Genomic DNA, 23,889 nt, shown 5'->3' on the forward strand with positions numbered 1-23,889 from the left:
CCACATGGCCTTATGAAGTCTTCTGAACCTTGCCACAGACTAGATAACTAGATCCTCAAGTGGACCCTGTTTTCTAGGCAGTAATTTAGGGATGGGCACAACGGAAATTGGGGCCTGTCTGCTCACTGGGCCCACCTCAAATCCTTTACTACTCAAATCCAAAATATTTGTCAAGGGCCCTGCCTACTCCACCCATCTGCAACACGCTCCCAGCCCTCAACAAAACCCTGGTTGCCTCTGCCATTGGTGACATTCTTCATATGGGGATGCTGTTCCTCTGATGATGGATGAACAGGCTGTTGCTGCACCTGCTGGCTGCTGCTGCTGTGCCTGCATTGCACAACCACATCTGGCACAGATCCCGTTCTCCCGCACCATGACTACGTGGCTCCATGAACTAACACCTTGGTGCAACCCTACACCTACACCCATTACCAGTGGGGAAATGCCTAGCCAAAATCCCCTTCCCAGATTGTCAAAAACTGATGCCAATCCATCCTAGAGCCACCTTATGGGTGCAGAAGAAATCCTCATCCAGCAGTTATGAGTTGGGTTATGTTCCATTATCCTGTCTCAGATTGAAGGTTTTTGCTTCAGGTTGAAATCTCCATCGTGCTGAGGCGCAGTTACGAAAGAAGAGAACCTCTTATTTTCTCCCATCAAATTTTTAGAAGAGATTTATTGTACAGTTGTCATAGCAAAGCCTTTTTGAGATTGAATATGAAACATATTTGGTGCAAGACCGATTATTGTGCCTTACTCTAAAAGAATTGGGTCTTTTGAGGGCAATGAGATCTATGCAACTTAGTAACAGACCACCAGATGAGGTTAGTTTCACTTCGCCGCCATTACCCTCTTCTATTGCCCCTTATCAATTCCATTTACTGCTTAAAATTTAGTCATGATTGGTGGGTTTTACTTATAAGCTTCTTCCATCTTTGAGGCAACTATGGTCTAATGCCCCTATTGGTAATTCTCTTCATTGTTTACTCACCATTCTAGAGAATTTCTTGGCTTTCCTTAATAGAGAAGTCCCTCACTTCCTGTCCGACTTTATCAATCTAACATCTGTTGGAATTGCTATCTTACTCCCAAAAGGATAATCAATGGCACTGTGATGTGGGATGAGGTGGGGCTAAATAGAAGAAAATTTGAATTTCAGAGAGGACTGAAAAGAGAAGATGAAACAAAATTTTGGAAGTTCTATATGCTGAAAAAGTTGAGAAGTTATTTATGCTGCTAATTAAAGGCTTTGTGGTAGATGAGGAAATCCTTGGAAGAAGAAGAAGAAGAAGAAGAAGAAGAAGAAGAAAAAATTCTTCTGTGCTTCTAGGGACCCATGCTCGACAATGTCTTAGGCTTAGCTTGGAAAATTTTATGATTCCATTATACAAATTCCATGATCGATCTTGTGGCATGGGAATCCAATGGGAACTAATAGAACAAGGACTCAAAATAACCCTTAAAATAAGTAAAATGAAGTTCCCCAAATAGTTATTACAAGAGTTCTAGAATTTCCTTTTAATTCATTGATGGCTGGATTTATAATGATATATTGCGGCTAGAATTTTTGGTGGGGCTAACCCCAATTCCTACCGGCTAGTCCATAGTTACCAAAAAACACTAACTTCTTAGCAAACCACCTATTGGTACAATTGTTCTGAAATGTGGTGTACATTTTCATTCCAGATCATGAAATCTAACCATCCAAAGTTTTAATTCAACATTTTTCACATAACATAGTTTTAATTAGTTAAAAGAGGGGAATCTTCTCATTTTAATTCTGTTTTCTTTCATTACTAGTCTATATCACTACAAAAAATCTCTTCTAGGCAATAGCTTAGCATCCTCTCTAAAACATACAAGTGTCATTACACTTTTTTCACCTGTACATCTCTTTAAGTATACATCTAGCATTTCACATTTTGGAGCATGTTCTGTACCACAGTCCCATCCAGTTCCTGTCCCTCACCCCCTCCCCATTCCCATCCCTCCCCCTGTTCCCTTCCATGAACTAGAACGTTCCACATTCTAGTTAACATCGGGCTAGCCTGTAGTGAAGGTCCTTTTGTTTTGAAAATTCATATTCCTAACCTTTACCCTGACTGCTATTATTTAAATTTTAAAGAGGCTTTTGAAGAGAGGAGCTTGCTTGCAAGAACCTAACCCTACATGCCAAATTGAAAACCAATTTCTAGTTTTTATTCACCTTTGCCACTTCAAACAAGTTGCTAATGCATAAACTGAAGTGATCCATCCACCATCTTTGCCACTTGAGGGTGGGAGTTGCATCAATCCACCGTTTTTGCCTCTTGCCAAACGTTAACCCATACAATATGGTAATGAACGTCCCAATATTATTTTGCTAAGCATGAACATCCCAATTGATATGGCAGTGTTTTACTTCATTTTTACTTGTTTCTTAATAACATTTATTACCTAATGCCCTTTTTTTAATATCTTGTTTATCATTTAGGAGGTTTCCCTCTCTTCAAAATGAAAGAAATTAAAACTGAGCAAAATAGGCTTTCAACAATTATACCAGTGGTGTTTAATGGCACTTTTTTATTTTTTTTTGTATAATACTTTTGACTCCATTTGATTTGCAGGAACGGGCGTTTTGTTCTCCAATCTTCCAGGAATATTCTTGCCCCAGCGGCATTATTAGATTCTGAAGAGGCTTTAAATCAGGGAACTACAACCGCAGCTGAAGTCTTTATAAGCTTGAGAAGCAAGAGTATTTTGCACTTATTTGCATCTATCAGCCGGTTCTTAGGCCTTGAGGTATAATGTTTTAAAAAATGTTTTCAGCTCATTATTTTTTTCCAATGATGTTTGTAGATTCAGAATACATGTCTTGTTGAAATATTTTAGAACTATCTATATGCATGCGCAGTGGTTATATTATAAATACAAATTTATCATTGCTTGCTATATCACTTACTATCAATTAATGCATGTTTGGTTACAATTTTTCCAGAACTGCCTATATGCATAAACAGTGGTTTAGAAGTACAAAATTCTCATTGCTTGTGAAATCACTTGCCATTGATACCTCTTTGGAAGAAATTAAAGAGTCTTGTGATGCTGTTAGTAAAATCACCTGTACCAACTAATACAATATAGAACATGTTGGAAAAGGAAAAGCTTTAATTTTTTTTAATGAAAGGCAATAAAAGATCCAGCACATAATCTCCTTGGAGCGGGCATGGTCTTTTATGTTATTTTATTTTGTTTTGTTCGATATATAGTGAGCATGGTTTACTAATTTTCTATTTGATGGCAATTATGTAACATTAACAAAGGGTAATACTTGCTTACAGAAATATCATTTTTACTAGAAGTTGCATGGAGATGGCCCACAACAACTGTTATGAAATAATAATTCTGCCTCATCTGATATGGCATTATGGCCAAAGTTGGTCGGTGTGAGGCCTGCCCACATTTGATTGTTTCAGTTTTTGAATAACTTTTGTTTGGTTCATTTTTAAAATTGTTTTCCATATCTAAAGCTTCTGAACTCACTTTATAAGCATCAAAAAACAAAGATTTAAGGTGAAATTTACTCTCCAACAAGCTGAAAATCCAATAAATTGATGTTTTTTATTGGAGGTGAAAATTCAGTTTTAATTCATCCTTTAAACTTAGGAGAACACTTGAATAAGGTGATGAACTCTGCCTCTATATTATCTGTGTTCATTTAAAAATTAAAACAACAGCAGCAGTGGCAGCAGCAACAAGACCTTTATACGAGCTATTTGGAGTTGGCTACATTCATTTTGGAAGGAAGGAATTGATATGAAAATTCAAGGTCAAAAGTCTTAGCAGTCAGCCACATGGAGATCCAAGAGCATAAACCAAGGCTTCAATTCATAGTTTTTGAGGGGTTTTCGTTCCTTTGAGTTTGTGTTGGTTGTAAAACCATTTGTAATAAACTTTTATAGACACTTGATATAATTAATATTTCTTTATTCATAAAATATTTGTTTTAATTTGTCAGTTAATTTTTTATCTATCCTTTTATACTTTTGTATTATTCAACTTTAAATGGCTTTATATTCCATTATTGGCTAGAGATTTCAACAGAATTGCTATGTTGCATTTGTTCTTTATTGGAATAAGAGTATTTATCAATAGTGAGTTCAGGTTTTTTTTTTCTTTCATTTGATTTTTTGCATATTTTAAGTTAGATTTGCTTCATTATTGAAGTTCATATAATTGTGTTTTGTTGATAGGAATCCTGAAACAATACAAAGAATTTTTTTCATTTTTTTTTTAAAATTGTATATGTTCTGAAAAATTAGTGAAAATTCATAAATAAATGTTTTATCCTCCTAAAATTGATAGAGCAATCAATATTCATAGCAAATGTATTATATATGTTGATTGAATTCACTTAAGTTGTTCAAAGATTGGTATGTGGAGTTCTCACTTCTGATATTCATGTGTGTGTAACCTCTATGATGGTTGATATTAGTATAGGGGGATCGTTACTGATAACCAGAATTTTGAACCCTAATGGCAAGCAGCGGTTTTAGGGTGAAATTTTGAACCCTTTGCTCTTGAAGAGAATTTGAGAATGCTGCATCCACTTTCTTTTTAATAAATATTGAAGCATGGGCTTTAAATTGGATTTTAATCATTATTGTTAGTCATTCATATATTTTAGTTGGAAAACTGTGGCAGTGCAAGTGGAAGAACCGTTAGTAAATTTGATGTTTGTGGTTTCACTTCCTTTTGGGCTTAAGACATATCATTGCTTGAAATAGTTCAATAATGAAATTGTGCTCACCTGATGGCCATAGAGGTACCAGTGATCTCAGATTTCCATATTTTTCATAGTTTGAAGGAGTAATGCAGGATTGTTTGATATTTGCAGGTGTATGAACATGGTTTTGGTGCAGTGAAGGTACCCAAGAACATTTTGAATGGCTTAAATTTGTTGCTAATGGGATTCCCTGATTCTGGGAGCTCTTATTTTTTGTTGATGCAACTAGACAAGGATTTCAAACCTCTCTTTAAGTTACTAGAGACTCAGCCAGATCCTTCCGGGAAAGCTCATTCTTTTGGTGATATGAGCAGTGTGATACGCATAAAAAAAATTGACATTGGTCAGATGCAACTGCTTGAAGATGAATTGAATTTGAGTCTTCTTGACTGGGGAAAAGTACTTCCTTTTTTGCCTAGCAGTGGTGGCCCAAGTCATACTTCTGACCATGGTCTTCTTTCTGAGTTTGGCCTGGAAGCTCGTACGCAGATAACAGGATGTCCTCCATCAAGTTTTTCATCTGTGGTAGATGAAGTGTTTGAGCTTGAGAAGGGGGCATCTGTGTCTCCTTCCTCCATTCAGAATGTCTCTTCATCATTCAGTACATCTCCTGCTTCTCATTTTGGCTCTATGCCAATGAATCTTAATAATATAAAAGCTGGAAGCCCCTCTGCTAAGTGGGATGGAGTTGCACAAATATCACAGATCAACAATGTAACAAGAGTTTCAAGCATCGGCCCTAACTATAATGGTTCATTATTTTCTTCAAACAATATGAAGGTTACAATTCAGTCCAGTTCATTATCTTCAGGTCCAGGGAAAAGTGCAGCCATAAGGAAACTATCGGCTTCTAAATCTGATCAAGATTTAGCTTCTCTTAGATCTCCACATTCCGGTGAAGTTGGTTCTTGTACTTCTATGGATGAAGATCAAATCAGATTGCTGAATGATTCTTCAAAGGAAGCAGTACCTGGAAGTCGATCTTCTCGTTTGATATCTCCGCCTCGACCAAATGGCCCTCGAGGAGCTGCACTGAGTGCAAAACCTAATGGGCCCAGAAACTTATCTACAGGACCTCTAGCAGGTTCTTTTAAAGTATCTGGATCTAGCATGTGGGTTGCTACTCCTGCATGTAAGATACATACCCTGAGTTTATCTGTTTTAACTGGGATATTTCAAATTACCTTTTGGGTATAATTTTTATTGTGTTATTATGATATTTGACTGAAAAAATTGCTCTCTTTTCAGCCCAAGCACCAGACTCTGCAATTTTTCTTAGCACGAGTCATGATGCTGTTTGTAAACATGATAAAAATCCACGAAAGCGTTCAGTTTCAGATATGTTAAGTTTAATTCCATCACTCCAAGGTCAAGAAGTCAATGCAGGATTCAGTAAAAGAAGGAAAATGACAGATTCAGCTCAAAGTCAATATCCTTCATCGCAAGAACTGATTTCATCAGAAATGATTCCCAAAACTGAAGGTTATAGTTTTGGGAATCTTATAGCTGAAGCAAACAAAGGGAATGCTCCTTCTAGCATTTACGTTTCAGCTCTTCTTCATGTGGTCAGGCACTGTTCGCTTAGTATCAAGCATGCCAGACTGACTAGCCAGATGGAGGCACTCGACATTCCATATGTTGAAGAGGTGGGTCTAAGGAATGCATCCTCGAACTTATGGTTCCGACTTCCATTTTCCCATGGCGATTCATGGCCTCATATTTGCTTGCGGCTCGGCAGACCTGGAAGCATGTATTGGGATGTCAAAATAAATGACCAACATTTCAGGGATTTGTGGGAGCTTCAGAAGGGAAGCAATACTACACCATGGGGTTCTGGTGTTCGCATTGCCAATACATCTGACATAGATTCTCATATCCGGTATGATCCAGAGGGTGTTATTCTGAGCTATCAGTCTGTTGAGGCTGATAGTATAAAAAAGTTGGTGGCAGATATCCAAAGACTCTCTAATGCTAGAATGTTTGCCCTTGGAATGCGGAAATTGCTTGGTGTAAGAGCAGATGAGAAACTAGAAGAAAGTGGTGCCAACTCTGATACTAAAGCAGTTAGTGCAAAAGGTGCTGTTGAGGGAGCTGATAAGCTATCAGAACAAACAAGGAGAGCATTTAGAATTGAAGCTGTTGGACTAATGAGTTTGTGGTTTAGTTTTGGTTCAGGGGTCCTAGCTCGCTTTGTAGTTGAGTGGGAATCTGGTAAAGAAGGCTGCACAATGCATGTTTCTCCTGACCAACTTTGGCCTCATACAAAGGTAGGTTTTCTTTTATTGTTGTGGTACTTTTGTTTTATTTTTTGACTTTGTGTATTTTATTTTTCATACTGTGTGGATGTGCTTCAGCTATAAGTAGAACCAGAACATATTTTCTATACATTGGTTTAACTTTCTATCGATTTTAAGCTCAGTATGATTCAATTGGGATTGGAACTCAGTTCAACTGACCCTACAAAGACCCTTAATTTGTCAACATCCTGCATGTTGGATAACAAATACATGACAAACTCTTGGAATTTGAGTGTCTTAGAATTTTCTTTGTTGATTTTTTAGTTGATTTTGGGATTACCACTCAACCAGCAAGAAATAATCAAGAATGAAAATAAAATTCACAAAAACATCAAGAAAAATTAAATAAATAAATAAAAACTAGGGCAATATGGAAATTTTTTTTTAGATTCTTATGGATAAATGTAGCTGGTCTTCTAGCCATCTTATAAAACATTACTTTTAATTTTAAGAGTATAGAAAAAGAAACATATCCAAAATGTTAACTAAGAACAACATATCCAAAAAGTATAAGTTGCCAAAATGAGAATGCTAATGTGGATGACTTGTATAATGTTAAAAAAATAAATTAAGGATGCACATATTCGTGGTAAGTTAGGCATAGCACTTGTGGATGATATGATAAGGGAGGGGCTGCTTAGACGGTTTGGGTATGTGCAACGTGGGCCAAATAGTGCACCTATGAGGAGGAGTGAGCTAGTTACTTTAGCAGTTGAAGAGGTAGGGATAGAACTAAAATAACTTGGAATGAGATAGTAAGTATTTAACCCATGATTGTGTAAACTGGGAAAAAGGACTCATGTAGCGAACATCACCTTGTGGGACTTCCAGGCTTGGTCTTTTGTTGTTGTTTATGGATAAATTATATAGTGTGGAATCTTTTGCACTGTGTGATATACTTTTGTATATTTAACACAGTTTTTTTTTTTTTTTTTTTCATATTACAAACTTTTTTCTAATGTCCTTTACCCATTTACTGTGTGAGTGCATGTTTGGTACACCAACTTTATATTCAAATTTTAATGGTCTCTTGAACCTACCCAAACCCAAATGGAACGAAATTTAATTTATTGGCCTGATGTTATCACTCAAATCAATTGATGTGTGTTGAGCATGCACATTTTGGACTTGAAACCTTTAGCATTTCTAGATTTATCTTGTTTGAATTGTCCTCTCACCTCTACCTTTCATGCGCTCGCACTGCACTATCTTAGTTATCCCATACAATTTTGTTGTCTATTATTTTTTACCTGCAGCATTATTAGCATTCCCTAATTTTCAATGTATTTCAACTAGAGCTTGCAGCACAGTGATGCAGCTAAATTTTGGTCATTTATCTTGGGTTCAAGCTTTTAAGATGGGAAAATTTCCTTAACTACAACACCATTTTCTAGTATTGCCGTCAATATTTTGTTAAAGATCATCTTTTCTTCATATGCATTCTTGTGCTGCTGTCATCTGAGTGTGTGTGAATCTTACTGTTTGATTTGATGGTCAAAATAAAGGACCAAATGATGTCAGGAAAGAGAAATTTAAATTTGTATGGCAAGTTATCTTATGGTGAGCCGACCATAATTTGGATACCCACTTATATAATCCATTATAGATTTCTTAATAACAGTTTGATATAGCATAAGCTTGATATTACACATGTTGTTCTATGTGTCAGTTGTCTTCCAATGCTTGTACTGAAGTTGGCATACATTTTTATCTTCTTCTCTGTTTGTTTTTTTTAATTATATTTACTTTATTTTTTTCACAGTTTCTCGAAGATTTCATAAATGGAGCAGAAGTTGCATCCCTTTTGGATTGTATTCGCCTCACTGCTGGACCCTTACATGCTCTGGCTGCTGCAACTCGACCTGCTCGAGCTGGTCCTGCTACAGGGCCTCCTGCAGTAGCAGCCACCATCTCTTCCATCTCTAAACAGGGTGGATATATGCCTCCCCAGGGACTCTTGCCAGGCAGTTCAAACACAAACGTTAGTCAGTCTGCATCTGGCCCTGTAGGAAATCCTGTTGCTTCTACTACTGCAAGCTCGCTTGCGAATCATAGTATTCATGGTGCAGCAATGTTGACTGCTGGAGGACGAGGTGGCCCTGGCATTGTTCCAAGCTCCTTGTTGCCCATTGATGTTTCTGTCGTACTTCGTGGCCCCTATTGGATACGGATCATCTATCGCAAATATTTTGCAGTTGATATGCGCTGCTTTGCTGGTGATCAGGTTTGGTTGCAACCAGCAACTCCACCTAAGCCAGGCCCTTCTGTTGGAGGGTCGCTCCCATGTCCGCAGTTTCGTCCTTTCATCATGGAACATGTTGCTCAGGAATTAAATGTTTTGGAGCCTAATTTTACTGGTGGCCAACAGACAGTTGGACTTGTAAATTCAAGCAACGCAAACCCAAGTTCAAGTTCTCAGCTCTCAGCTACTAATGGAGCTAGAGTTAACCTTTCAAGTTCTTCTGGAATGTCTAGGTCAGGAAACCAAGTAAATGGTCTGAACCGCATGGGAAGTGCTCTCGCAGGATCTTCTAGTTTGGCAGTGGTGAGCTCAGGCATGCCATTACGCAGATCACCTGCCACAGGCATCCCTGCACATGTAAGAGGAGAACTGAATACAGCCATTATCGGCCTCGGGGACGATGGAGGGTATGGCGGTGGTTGGGTTCCACTTGTTGCTCTAAAAAAGGTTTTAAGAGGCATTCTAAAGTATCTTGGAGTGCTGTGGCTATTTGCCCAATTACCTGATCTTTTGAAAGATATCCTAGGGTCAATTTTAAAGGACAATGAAGGTGCACTCCTAAATTTGGACCAGGAACAGCCTGCCTTGCGTTTCTTTGTTGGGTAAGACTGTTAGAACTTCCCAAATTCATTTAACATTATCTCATTTTTAATCTCTTCAGAAGAAACTTTCCATTTTCTATCACCCGTTCTTTCTCTCAAGTAATTTTCCATGAATCTTGTGGATGATGCTAGCATGTTGCATATGCAATTCTAGTTTCTTCCTTATTATGGTTAATGGCTAGTGCAAATGAATCAGGAATGGACCAAGCCAAAAATTAGTGGATAGTTCAGGCTTCAAAGTGTGTGCTGAATTGTGAATAAAAACAGTTGTAAAAGAGGAAGAGCATGAGAACCTGTATCTGATGTGATGAATTATTGATGTGATAGTCTGTCTCTGTGTTGTAGAAGTCAGCTGCCCTTTTTTCTATAGGTTTTTTCTGATATAGTCTGTTCCTGTGCTGTAAAAGCCAACCCCTTCTTTCTTTAAGTTTTTCCTGATTGTTGTCTCGTAGGCTGCAGAAATATACATCAGTTACCTTCCTTCCACAATTGAATCCTTTTTCAGGCATTACTCTTGTTTCCAGGTTTTTAAAAAAAATATATATATATATATCTATCTTTTAAATATATTTTTAGGAATATTTGGAACATGTAATGTAAAGTGGGTCGGGCAGCTGTAGCATTAGAAACTTTAATACGCATGATGGAACGGTTCTTTTTTCCCATTTTATTTATTGATGTATTTATTATAATTATTCGTTTTAATTTTCTGTGTATTTTTTTTTAAATTCCCCTTGGAGCATAATTGTTATTATTCTCAAAGTCCTTTTTGATGCTCTTGTTACCTTTATTTTTCAATTTAATTGTCACAGGGAACTCTTTTTATTTAACTCCTAATTGTTATTATTGTGTTTGCAGTTTATTTCATCTTAAAAATAGTACTTTATTGCGCCACAATGAAAATAAATGAATCAAATATCCAAACTACACATTTTGATAATCAGTGATTTGTTTGTGCTTGTGCATCTTCCCCCTCTTTTAATGTGCAAAGATGAAATTTGAAAATACACTTATCATGTTGTTGATCTATCACAATCATGGTCTTAAAATTTCCACGAAATTGTCGAAATTTCCGATTTCCGTCACCCTTGAAATCGAAATGGCTGTCGATTTCTGTCTTGCATAATTTTTGTCAAAATATCAACGAATCATCCGAAATTTATCAAAATCTCGAAATTTTAGTGAAACTTGTTGAAATTTTAACTACACAATGAAATTTTATCAGAATTCAAATGACAAATTTAGGAGTGAAGTGAAATTTCTATTTTAATTTTTATTATTTATTTTATCGAAACAAAAGATTATTACAAGTGCTTTTGAAATTATATGAAAAAAATAAACTTACAGTAATATTTTATTTAACCATTCTTGTCTAAATTATCATTGTTTGTATAATAAATAATATTTAAATGATTTATGAATTCCATTTGTATTAAATGAATATGTTTAATGTATATTATCTTACACTATGTTTGATACACATACTATTTTACCACTTTTTCACTTCATACAAAACATAGATGTATTTAATTTGTAATGTATTAGTCCCAAAACTTATATTATTATGTTTGTTAACCATTTCTAAAGTTTCACAAAGAATTCCATGCTTTACTACTAATTTCTATTATTTTTCATATCGAAATCGAAATTTCCATACTTTTGGAGCTTCGAAATTTGAGTCGAAATCGAAATTTAAGACCTTGGTCACAATGTCTCTACTTATAAACATAATGAGTTGCTTATTTTATTGGTATTGTTGAGAAAATTGATTTTATGTACCATTTGTACCATTTGCTTTCCAAAATACACCAAGGTTTATATGTTTAAAATTAATACAAAAGTTTATGATGATTGATGTACTTGAAAGCATGTATGGAGTATGATTAGAAAAACTGTCACTAACAAAATATGAAATTACAGTGCAAGTATTAGAGCATAATTTGCTTTAAATGATTTTCTTTATGAGCTTCATAGTTTTGTTTTCTTCAATGACTATATTATATTAATTTGTGTTACAAATCTGCTACAAGAGAACGAGTTTAGATATCAATACATGTAGGGACAAAGATTGATGTGCGTAAGCACGGCCCACACTTTTTTATGTGCATTGGTTGTATCTGTAATTATTTGGTATTGTTTTCTTTGCAGCATCCATGTCTTGTGGAATTTGTTTGCTCTGTTGGGGTTTCAATTGTAATTATTAGAAAGGACAATTGCTTCACATCTTCTGTGTGGGCTGTGGAATTTATTTGCTCGTGTGACATGATTAAACAGATTGCAACATTGTGTTGGAACAAAAGCTGTCTTTTTTGATGAAGTGTGAGAGTTTAAAGAATTTCTAACACTCGAGAATTTGAATGACCTAAAAGGAAAATTTGAATGTATTTGGTGATTAAAGTTAATGTCAATTTAAAAAATGAGGGTTAATCTCAATTCAAAAAAGGAGGGGGCAATATTTCAATTCGAGGTGAGCATTTTTTTCAAATGTAACCTTAGTTTGTTTGTGCATGATCATGCACAAGTATAGTTAAAATTTGTCTGAAATTCCATTTATATTCTTTTTCTTCCTTTTTTGTTTAGTATTGCTGCCATGTTATTTTTTCTTATAAGGATATCCGGAGAGCAAGTTAGGGTTTGAAGTTTGCTTCTTAATTCTGATCGTCCAACATTTCAAAATTCGAGGATGAATTTTTCCCAGCTGGGGTAGAGTTGTAGGACAAGAAGCAAGACTTTGGGAAGGTCCTCATTGGAGAATACTTACGAAGAATTGGATTGAGGATTGTTGGGTTTAGTTAGTAGCTTATTATGTGCTGTGTTTAATTAGTATAGGGTTATGTGTATTTGGGGGCTTGTTTGTAGTATTTGTGTAATCTAGGGGTATGTTTGTAATACAATGTAGTTTTAGGGGCATGTGTGTAATTTCATGTGTTTAGAGGCTTTCTTATAAATAGCGTGTGAAAGCCATGTTTTAGGCAGTTATTGTTGAATTTGAATTTGAGAAGTGAATGTGAGTTACCCCTTGTATCTCCTCTATCCTCCCTTCCCCTTCCTCTCTTCAATTTCTTCCAATCTCTCCCATGGCTGCAGAACCTTGATGCTGCGCCGGTATCACCCTTCTTCAAACAACACTCATACAATCTTCAACTATAGGATAAAATATTGGTCCAACAACAAAAAAACAACTCAAGGGTATTGCTGATGCTGGGCAATGGGCATGGGACATCAAGAAATTTAAAATAAAAAAAAAAGATTAATAGGGTGACAAACTGGCAATGGTTTTAGAGGGGGGAATTCTGGTGGCTTGAAGGTCTGACTGATGGACAGTGACATCAAGAAATTTAACAAATAAAAAAAAAATAAAGATTTATAGAGTGACAAACTGGCGATGGTTTTAGAGAGCGGGGAATTCTGGTGGCTTGAAGGTCTGACTGATGGACAGTCCTCTACAAGGTTGGTGCAGTGGCGCTAGAACCCCAAAGTCTAACCACTCCAATGTCAAGAAACCTCTTGCCTCTCAATCTCTCAACTTCCTTTTTTTGTTTTTTTGGTTTAATTGGTGGGGGTTGGTTAACATAATTAAAGGAGGCGACAAAATGCATTTCGGTTCAAGAAGTGACTTGGAGGTGTCCTCGCCATGCCAGGAAGTGTCTCGGTGTGTCTAAAAATAAAAATGAACTAATTCATTCTGGACACATGTCTGGGAGTGTCAGGCAGGTGTTGGTGTTTGAAACTTGTCGGACACCGCACTTCAAGCTTCCAAAAGTGCCGGTGTTTCCTAGTTTGTGAGGTATGTGAGATTTGGTTGTTTTGGGATTTGGTTTGAGTGGGTGCAATTGCCTTTTTTTCTTGTAATTAGTGAATTCTTCTTTTGGGGATTTGAGACATAGGATTGAGATGTTAAATCTTGTCTCGTTTATGTGATTGATCGGGTGCTTACCATGAGTTCTTTAAAACTGTTGTTTTTTATTTTTGTTTAAACGTCTTTATGTTAAATCTTCATGACCATGCAATAAAGAGCAGCCCAGTGCACAAAGCTCCCATGTATGTGGGGTCCAGGGAAGGGGCCGACCACAATGGGTCTATAGTACACAGCCTTACCTTCATGACCATGCAGTCTGTTTTTTAAATTGTAATAGAACCAAAAAAAAATGACTTGGAGGTGTCCTCACCATGCCAGGAAGTGTCTCGGTGTGTTTAAAAATAAAAATGAACTAATTCATTCTGGACACATGTCTGGGAGTGTCGGGCAGGTGTTGGTGTTTGAAACTTGTCGGACACCGCACTTCAAGCTTCCAAAAGTGCCGGTGTTTCCTAGTTTGTGAGGTATGTGAGATTTGGTTGTTTTGGGGTTTGGTTTGAGTGGGTGCAATTGCCTTTTTTTCTTGTAATTAGTGAATTCTTCTTTTGGGGATTTGAGACATAGGATTGAGATGTTAAATCTTGTCTCGTTTATGTGATTGATCGGGTGCTTACCATGAGTTCTTTAAAACTGTTGTTTTTTATTTTTGTTTAAACATCTATATGTTAAATCTTCATGACCATGCAATAAAGAGCAGCCCAGTGCACAAAGCTCCCGTGTATGTGGGGTCCAGGGAAGGGGCCGACCACAATGGGTCTATAGTACACAGCCTTACCTTCATGACCATGCAGTCTGTTTTTTAAATTGTAATAGAACCAAAAAAAAAATGACTTGGAGGTGTCCTCACCATGCCAGGAAGTGTCTCGGTGTGTTTAAAAATAAAAATGAACTAATTCGTTCTGGACACATGTCTGGGAGTGTCGGGCAGGTGTTGGTGTTTGAAACTTGTCGGACACCGCACTTCAAGCTTCCAAAAGTGCCGGTGTTTCCTAGTTTGTAAGGTATGTGAGATTTGGTTGTTTTGGGATTTGGTTTGAGTGGGTGCAATTGCCTTTTTTTCTTGTAATTAGTGAATTCTTCTTTTGGGGATTTGAGACATAGGCCAAGTGGAAGTACTGAGATGTTAAATCTTGTCTCGTTTATGTGATTGATCGGGTGCCTACCATGAGTTCTTTAAAACTTTTTCTTTTTTTGTTTAAACATCTTTATGTTAAATCTTCATGACCATGCAATAAAGGGCAGCCCGGTGCACAGAGCACCCGCGTATGCAGGGTCCGGGGAAGGGGCATACCACAATGGGTCTGTAGTACTCAGCCTTACCTTCATGACCATGCAATCTGTTTTTTAAATTGTAATAGAACCAAAAAAACAGTAAAAGAAAAAAAAAAACTATTTTGTCTGAATTCCTTCACTCATATCCTCTTGTTTTCTCTCTTCCATTCCCTCTCTTTTTTCTATCTACTTCTTAACTGTCATATGTGCAGCTGCATATCCTATTAGAGACTTCAGTGTCCATAGAGAGGAAATAAAAAATCATCAGTAAGTGGACAATTTTTTTGTTTTTTTAAATTTTTTTTTACTGAATCTATATTGTATTTACACTTATAGAATATTCTTGTTGGATAGAAAAGAAGATTTATTAAGACAGAAGATACAAGATGGGGGGACTATGAATCCTCCTAAACTAAAGAATAAAAACTACAAAAGTGCAGCCCTTGTGTCCCTTTGCAAACCATGTAAAGTACTTCCAACCCCCCCCCCCCCCCCCCCCCCAGTCTCTATCTCCAAAAAAAAAAAAAAAAAAAAAAAACCAAGGGGAAGACAAGAAAGTAATTCCGTCCCCCCTGTAGCCAGGGAAACCCACAATTCATCAAAAATGGTCATTGAACACTTCTTTCTTGCATTGCTTTTTCCTTTCCCTTTTTTTTTTTTTTTTTTAAATGAAATCCTTTTTTAAAAATAATTAAAAAGGTGTCCCAATTGGAAAGCACCTATTATGTTTCTAGTGGAAAACAATGAAAATTTTTCTTTGCATTTCATGTCATCGGCCCTATCATCTATCATGGTTTCATTTGAAGAATTCACAATTTTCTTGTTTGAATTTATAGTACTTGCCGTTGCTGTCTTGCTGATTGGTATTTATTCTATTTCTTTACCAACATGCACTAGATTTTAGTTGGTTGGGAGCGGTAGCTAGAACTAGGAATGAGAAATATAGGGGTTATTGTGATAATGCAAAAAATGTTTTAAATTCTGTGTAGTTTCTTATGCTTCTTTCTCTAGAAAGCAAAGTATTGGTACAAGTTTTCATCTTTGAGAAGGGATCATAGTAGGGTACCAAGAGTTTTCCATTTTTCTTTTTTTCTTTTTTTCACATTTTGAGTGTTGCGCATGTAATATTGTTTCAATCCAGTGCTTGCCTACATAAAGGAATTCTTTAAATGCTTGTTTTTGCCCACTAAATAACTAAACAAAATCTTTATGTTCCGGATCTTATGGCATGCCTTTCTGCAGGGGCTATGTATTTGCTGTAAGTGTCCATAGGGTTCAACTTCTACTTCAAGTTCTCAGTGTGAAACGCTTCCATCATCAACAGCAGCAACAGCAGCAGCAAAATTCAGCCACTGCTCAGGAGGAACTAACACAATCTGAAATTGGCGAGATTTGTGATTATTTCAGCCGCCGTGTTGCCTCAGAGCCTTATGATGCTTCTCGTGTTGCATCATTCATTACTCTTCTCACCTTGCCTATCTCAGTTCTAAGAGAATTTCTGAAACTCATAGCATGGAAGAAAGGATTAGCTCAGGCACAAGGTGGAGATGTTGCCCCTGCACAAAAGCCCCGTATCGAATTGTGTCTAGAAAATCATGCAGGGTTTAATAAGGATGGGAATCTTGAGAATTCATCTGCATCTAAAAGTAATATCCATTATGATCGTCCCCATAACTCTGTTGACTTTGGGTTGACAGTGGTTCTTGATCCTGCTCACATACCTTCCATAAATGCTGCTGGAGGCGCTGCATGGTTGCCCTATTGTGTTTCAGTGAGGTTGAGGTATTCATTTGGTGAGAACCCTAATGTGTCTTTTCTTGGTATGGAAGGCAGCCATGGGGGCCGAGCTTGCTGGGTGCGATTTGATGACTGGGAGAAATGTAAGCAAAGGGTGGCCCAGACGGTCGAAATGAATGGGTCTTCAGGAGGAGACATTGCTCAAGGGAGATTAAAACTAGTTGCAGACAGTGTGCAGAAAACATTACATTTGTGCCTTAGAGCATTGAGGGATGGTGGTGGGGGAACTGCAAGCTCAGGAGCAACATGATTGGTTGGCCTATTCAGAGAATAATATTTTTGAATAATTTGAGATTGGGGTGAAATGATATTGGCTTACAATTCAATTCATTTCTGCCTTTTTTTGCACTTCTTCAGATTCTTCTGCCATTTTGTTGCAGGAGAGGCCTGAGCGTCAACAACTATAGACGAGATCTAATGGTAACGGCTGGTGATTTAAGATGTTTTTAGAAAAATGACTGCACAGCTTGCGGGGATTCTAGGTTGGTGTTTTCTATTTTTAGTTTTAATTTCTAGTAACTGTTATATTGATTATAAGATTATTCTGATGAGGAGGGTGTATGATATCTGATTGTAAAAGGCCTACAGTGTATTTTTGGTTGAATTAGTTGGAGGTAGAAGTTGGCCTCTTGTACATATCTCTTACTGATTGGACACGAAGTCTGTAAAATAACTTTTTTTAGTTGTATTCCCCTACTGATTGACTGGCAAGATGCCCAAGAATGTGTCCAGAGGGTAATTATAGTTTTTGTAGAAATCTTTGTACAATCTCCTAGATCATATTATTAGTGAAATTTTATGTTTTTGCCTCTGGAAAATTGAAATTGCTGATTTGTGGAACTTTGGAAGAAATCAGTATCATTTGTTTGGATGGAAAATAAGGGCTCAACTTACAGGTTGATTTTGAATCATAGGGTCAAAGGATTGCATTGTAAAGCTAAAATAAGCTAATATGTATGTAGGTTTGTAAATAAATGTCATCTAAAGGTTTATTTATTGATTTATTTTGCATGTCTGTCAAAATTTAGTGTGTTGAAATCATGTGAAGACAGTTTGTGAATCTATTTCCTTTCATTATACTATGATACTTCAAAACATGACAAACCAGCAAGATCCAAATAACAGCATTCCAAGCTTTTTAAGAAAAAGCGCTGAAGCTCGAGAGGCTATAGCCAAAATGGATTCTGCAGCAGGTGCATATTGAAGAATTGGATGGTCAGAAAAAGAAATAAAATTAAACCATTGTTATTGTAAGGATAGGTCCATATACAACAATTGTAACTGCTCTCGAACAACAAAAGGCAAAAAACAATTAAAAAAAAAAAAAAGCATTGTACTCTTGCTACTCAGAAAGAAAACGATAAAGCTTGTCTGGATGCTTCCATCTTTTTATTTCCTCCCATCTGATTATTTTTTTCCTGTCAAGGGTCCTGCCCACCACCTTCCTCTCCCCAAGCTCATTGCTACTTTAATGGAAGCAGAGGAAGGCATCCAAATTTTGTCATGACACTACTATTCTGTACTAGGAGCTTCAATCATCTTGATCCAAGCAGCCATTGATCCTGCCATCAATGTGCCTTGATCACCAAAGCAATGTAACTGCTACAAAAGGAAGAAAAGAAAGACAATGAATGAATAAAATGCCTGATTAATGTGTTTATATTCTACAACGTGAAAAACAATAGATGAGCTAACTTGCCCTGGAAAGGCCGGCTAAAATAAGTATAAGCCACTTTGACAACACCTCAGCAATTTGCAGACCCTGGTGACACCATTAATGCAGTCCTCCCGAGCTAGATCCATTCAATCACTGCTTAAAAACTGATAAGCAAGCACCAAATCTGGGCTTCTGTTTAACCTGCAATTTGACAATAATGACAAAGCTGGCAAACTAAGACAACGTCTGTGCAAAGGGTACAAAGATCAACCCTCAGGTAGCAATGAGTCCAATGGTTGCAAGAAACCCATAAAATCGGCCCCCAACTTCATTTCACTTTTTAGACAAATCAAAATAGACTCTATTTCTGCCCACCTGGAATGCTGCTTATCTGCAGCCACGAACTCATGAATTACCCCATCAACAATCAGACTACTGCAACCAGCTGTCTTCTTGACTCCTCGACTTTCCATGATTTCCCTGATATTGTCCGAATATCTCCACTTCCCAGAAGCAGCATATATGTTAGACAACAAAATATATCCACCTTCTTTTTCAGGTTCTATGTTTAGCAGCTCTGTCACGGCTCTCTCTGCTATTTCCATATGTTCCTGAGCTTTACAACCGCTCAGCAGTGCACCCCAGATGGATGGACTTGGTTTCATTGGCATCTTGTCAATCACATCTTTAGCCTCAAGCAGCCTCCCTGATCGCCCTAGAAGGTCCACCAGACACCCATAATGCTCAATTCCTGGTTCAATTCCATAACATTCCTTCATGTTGTTAAATATTCTGAGCCCTTGATCCACGAGCCCACTGTGGCTACAAGCAGTAAGAACAGCAACAAAAGTCACCCGATTTGGCATTACATTTCCCTGCATATCATAGAACAGTTCCAAAGCTTTATTTCCATAACCATGAAATGCAAATCCAGTTATCATTGCTGTCCATAAAGTAACATCCTTTTCAGAAACATCCTTAAAAATTATAAAAGCCTTTTCAATGCTTCCACACTTGCCATACATATCGATTAATGCTGAAGCCAAAAACACATCCATTTTCATCTGCATCCTAACCACCCAACCATGTGTCCATCTCCCTTGGTCCAATGCTCCAACATCTGCAGCAGCAGATACCAAGTTGACTATTGTGACATTGTCAGGATTAATGTTTTCTCTGACCATGCCATGAAATAACCTTCTTACCATCATGTAATCACCCCTCTGGGCATATCCTGCAATTAAGGAATTCCAAGACACCAGATCCCTATGAGGCATTTCATCAAAATAAGTTTGGGCAAGTTCCAATTCACCACCTTTGACATGTCCAGCGATTATGGTGTTCCATGAAATGCCATCCTTCTCTTCCAAGGAATTAAATATTTTCCGTGCAAGCTCCAACTCCTTGCATTTCACATACATATCCAAAAGAGCATTATATAAAACCATATTCCTAGAACCAATCAACTTTCTTCGCTCCATCCATGAGTGAAGTGACTTTCCCAGCCGGGGATCTCCTAGCCGTCCACAAGAGGTAAGGCCACCTAATATAGTATATTCATCAGGTTCAAGGCCAAAATCCACCATTTTAGAGAACAAGTCCAGCGCTTCTAAGCTGCATCCCTTCTTTGCATATCCAACAATCATAATATTGAAAGAAACTGAATCTCGAGTTAGCTTTTGACCAAACACCTTGAGTGCAAACTCCATTTGTCCATTCTCCAAGTAAATCTTGATGAGGGAGTTTTGCAGATATGCATGGGACAACAAGCCTGTAATGATGGCATGGCAGTGTATCTGCTTAACCTCTGACAAACAATTGGAGGCTTGAAGTAGGGAAAGGAGTGTGTGTTTATCTGGGTGTATACTAGACTGGAGCATTGAATTGTAGAGGATAAATGATTGACTTGGTGAGAAGGATAATGCAGAGATCATGGTGTTGTAAATGTATAGATTGGGTCGGGGAGTAAAATGATTGAAGAGGAGGATGGCCATGTCTAGGTTATCAGGATGTGAAATGGCAGAGAAATAAAGGAGCCTGCTCATGGGAAATGTTTGAACAGTGAGATTGTTCCTCATCATTTGAGCCAAGATCTGTTTGAGATGATCCCTCGAACTGCATTTCTCAAGAAGAATAAGGGTTTGGTGATTGAGAACAAGGGAAACAATTGGATCCCAGCTGGTCCTACTGACTGAAGTAGAGCAAAGAAAACGTACCCCTATCTTATAACAGCTCATAGGTACGAGAGTTTCCACCAAGATACCATTCTTTATTTAATTATTATAGAATTAATATTCACACCGATAAACATTTTAGTTTCAACGACAACAATTAGTCAAATGGCAGATGATATAATTTTCACAGCCAAATCTACATCCACATCTTTGATTTTTCCCCTTTCAAATCATAGAACACCATTAGGTCATGAGTTCCATTACCATCAATCTTCGTTGAAACATTGCAATACCAACACAATCAATCTCATAACATTCAATAAACCTATTGTAAAAGTATGCAACATCAAAAAATCAATGACGTGTGTTAACTCATCTTTGAGGCATTTCATCGAACACTTGAAAACACAATGACATATGGCTTAAAACGCCAAGAAATTCCATAAAATGCATGAGAACGTCTTTGGGCATATGATTACATTCTTGGTACACAAAATGCGATAAAAATCTAGCAAACTGAAATCAACAAAAAAGATTCAGACTTGGATTACGATCTAGAGGAAGCAAAACATAATGAAAACTTGACATTACAGAAGCTCAGAAACCGTTTAAGAAACCGTATCTTCTTTGAGTAGTAAAACCATGGCGTCCTTTAACTCAAAAAGCCATTCGCATTGCAAGAAGTTGAGGTTGCCGTTCAACTTGGAAACCCTCTGTTCGAGGAAAATATAGAACAATAGGATGTGTTCAGAGTTGCAGTGGATGTGACCTGTGGGATTTTGCAAGATCAATTCTAGCTAAACGACGTCATCTTATTCCAATATGTATGTATTTTGGTTAGATGCCCCATCTTTTAACTCTGTCAATAGGCCATTAATAGAGCAAATGAGTTCATGTAATACACAAATTGTATTAAAATTTTTCTAAACTCAACGTCTGAAATTCATATTCCCAAACACAACATCAAATAAAATGGTTGAATATTCGGAAAGTAGTCTTGCACACCAAACTCAATATAAAATTTTCATGACCGTATTCATAAAGTACTTTTAAGTTTAGAATTATTGCAATCTTCAACACTCTCGTCGTAAAAAATGATTTGCTCATATTTTAATCCTTCACGATTTTCATTGACAAAAAATAATTTTTACAAAACATAAAAACCACAATTCTCATCATTTGAATACCCTCGTTGATATCGTAATTCTGAACTTTGATTGAAATCCCAAACGACGCTCAAACCGGAGTTGGTGATATTAATGGTGCTATCAATGGATTGAACGGAAAATGATGAATTGTTTGGAGGTATGTAGGGTACAACAATTTTTGAGATATCAGTGACAAATTTGGGTCATAGTACTCCTCCATATCATTATTATTGACAATGAATAGTGTAGAAAAAATGAAACCAATATAAGGATTTATAAAAGGGGTGATGCTTAGGCAGGGATGAATGGAAGAAGATAGAGAGGGGAATGGGATTTTAAAGGGTAGCTAACGATCCGAATGTATTGTTTATAGATAGGATGTTTCTATCTAGTCAATCTCTTTTTTAGCAATCTTATTCGGGTTACGCTTTTTAAAGACCATGTACCATATATCTTCAAAAATGAGATCCGCGTTTTTGGCACTTATTTTTGTGGCATCGAGGTTGGATCTTGTAATTCAAAATTTTCTTTTAATTTTTGCTAAATATTGATTTTTCTTGAATGTTTTGAATTGCAAGTATAATAAAGTTCTATTAAATAGTTTATACCAAATTGCTGCAAACATAAACAAAATGATGGTATGAAAAAATAAAATAAAATCAATATGAAAATATCTCTAGGTGGCTGTTACATATCCATGTGTCCCAATAGAAGAGGATGACAAAGTAATAGAAGCACTAGGCACGTGGAGGTACCACCTAACACATGCCTCCTTCCGTGTCAAATATAAATAGGTATACTAAATATGAAAACGTGGATTCTTTAGTATAATTTAAAATAAATTATTAATCAAATATAAAAAATATTGAAATTAATTTTTTATAAAAATAAAAAATAGTTTAATATAATTAATAATTAAGAAAAATTACAATTTTAAGATTAATTTTTTATTAGTTGAGTTGGCATATTTTTAATTTTATTTCTCACTTTACTTAGCAACTAAATATCAAAATGTGGATTCATTTGTATTTTCTTTTCTTTATTGTTTTTCAGTTTGAAATGAGACATAAAAAACAACCAATTATGCTAAATGGATGAAATTTCATTCACAGAGAAAAAAAAAAAAAGGTTTAAGAGGATAATTATGATTTAGTCAGAAAACTCAAGCCTTCCTTGAACACTTGGTCAATGTTTGCTAGTTAAAATTCTTCAAAGTTTTTAATTTTAAACAAATCAACCGAGTTTTGCCATGTCAACTATTAAAAATTAGTTAATGGAGGGATATTAGAGATATTAACGTCGTAATAATTGAACATCAAAGGAAGCCTATTTAATTTTTAAATATGAAGGGAGGTTTAAGCTTAAATGTTGAATCTAAAGAGAAGTTAGTTTATTCTGTCCAAGAATCTATTTTACTTCTTTTGAAGGTTTTTCTTTCTTATCTTGTTATTTTTCCCTTCTCATTTTTAGGCAAAATTTGTTGACCTCCCTTGAAATCAAACTATTCTAAAAGCATAAAGGGAAAAACTTGGTAGTCTCCAAGTGATAAAACTCATAATGCTAATATACCCTTGATATGTCTTCATAAAAAATTAAAATCCCAAATAAGTCCCACAACCCAAAATTGAATGTGCACTCCTTTCCATCTTCAGACTCCTATTTGAATTTATGACTATTCAAATTTCCTAATTCTTGTTTGTTGACTTTTTGAGTCTGATCCCTGTTTTGATAATGACAAACCACAGTATCCCACTTGTGTAACTGAGCGTGAACAGGTTTATATTTCTATAAGCACAAGTGATGAATGCAAAATGGAAGTCGTAAAGAGCATTGAGAAGAACACCAATCGGCATATTCCATGGAGCATTGAGGAGCAGAAGACATGAAGACTTTATTTATTTTCTGGGTTGTAATAGTAATTAAGGTTAAATGTGCATGCATCTTACATGATTTAAATTTGAAACTCTACCTGACCTTAGATTGACCATAGGACCTCCAAATAACATGAAAAACTTTTTTTCATAAAATGCCTAACTTATACAAAGGTTTTTAAATGCTTTTAAAGTTAAAAGA

At 36.4% G+C, this 23,889-nt stretch overlaps 2 protein-coding genes across 3 annotated transcripts in view; one reads left to right on the forward strand and one right to left on the reverse strand.

The window, feature by feature from the left end:
• LOC131152637 (mediator of RNA polymerase II transcription subunit 14) overlaps nt 1-17,655 on the forward strand; it is a 33,226-nt gene extending 15,571 nt beyond the window's left edge. The window contains exons 4-8 of the mRNA XM_058104395.1: nt 2,610-2,784; nt 4,880-5,900; nt 6,017-7,035; nt 8,828-9,909; nt 16,283-17,655. Of these exons, the coding sequence (XP_057960378.1) occupies nt 2,610-2,784; nt 4,880-5,900; nt 6,017-7,035; nt 8,828-9,909; nt 16,283-17,087 (4,102 nt within the window). The 3' untranslated portion in view covers nt 17,088-17,655. The remainder of the gene's footprint in view (nt 1-2,609; nt 2,785-4,879; nt 5,901-6,016; nt 7,036-8,827; nt 9,910-16,282) is intronic.
• Nucleotides 17,656-18,043: 388 nt separating this feature from the next.
• LOC131152638 (pentatricopeptide repeat-containing protein At3g04750, mitochondrial) lies at nt 18,044-21,471 on the reverse strand. Of its 2 annotated transcripts, XM_058104397.1 has the most exons (3): nt 18,870-21,471; nt 18,537-18,695; nt 18,044-18,436 (listed from the first exon to the last, which is right to left on the reverse strand). In XM_058104397.1, the coding sequence occupies exons 1-2, from the start codon at nt 20,729-20,731 to the stop codon at nt 18,641-18,643; spliced, it is 1,917 nt and encodes a 638-aa protein (XP_057960380.1). In that variant the 5' UTR covers nt 20,732-21,471; the 3' UTR covers nt 18,044-18,436; nt 18,537-18,640. The 2 variants fall into 2 exon arrangements, with proteins under 2 accessions (XP_057960380.1, XP_057960379.1); XM_058104396.1 differs by having other exon boundaries at nt 18,537-21,471.
• Between the last annotated feature and the right edge of the window lie 2,418 nt (nt 21,472-23,889).

The sequence above is a fragment of the Malania oleifera genome, chromosome 4 (assembly GCF_029873635.1).
Source record: "Malania oleifera isolate guangnan ecotype guangnan chromosome 4, ASM2987363v1, whole genome shotgun sequence".
Classification (NCBI taxonomy): domain Eukaryota; kingdom Viridiplantae; phylum Streptophyta; class Magnoliopsida; order Santalales; family Ximeniaceae; genus Malania; species Malania oleifera.

What these genes read in the sequence shown, in the direction of transcription:
- LOC131152638 (XM_058104396.1), bottom strand. Translation starts at nt 20,731, where the DNA reads ATGAGCTGTTATAAGATAGGGGTACGTTTTCTTTGCTCTACTTCAGTC.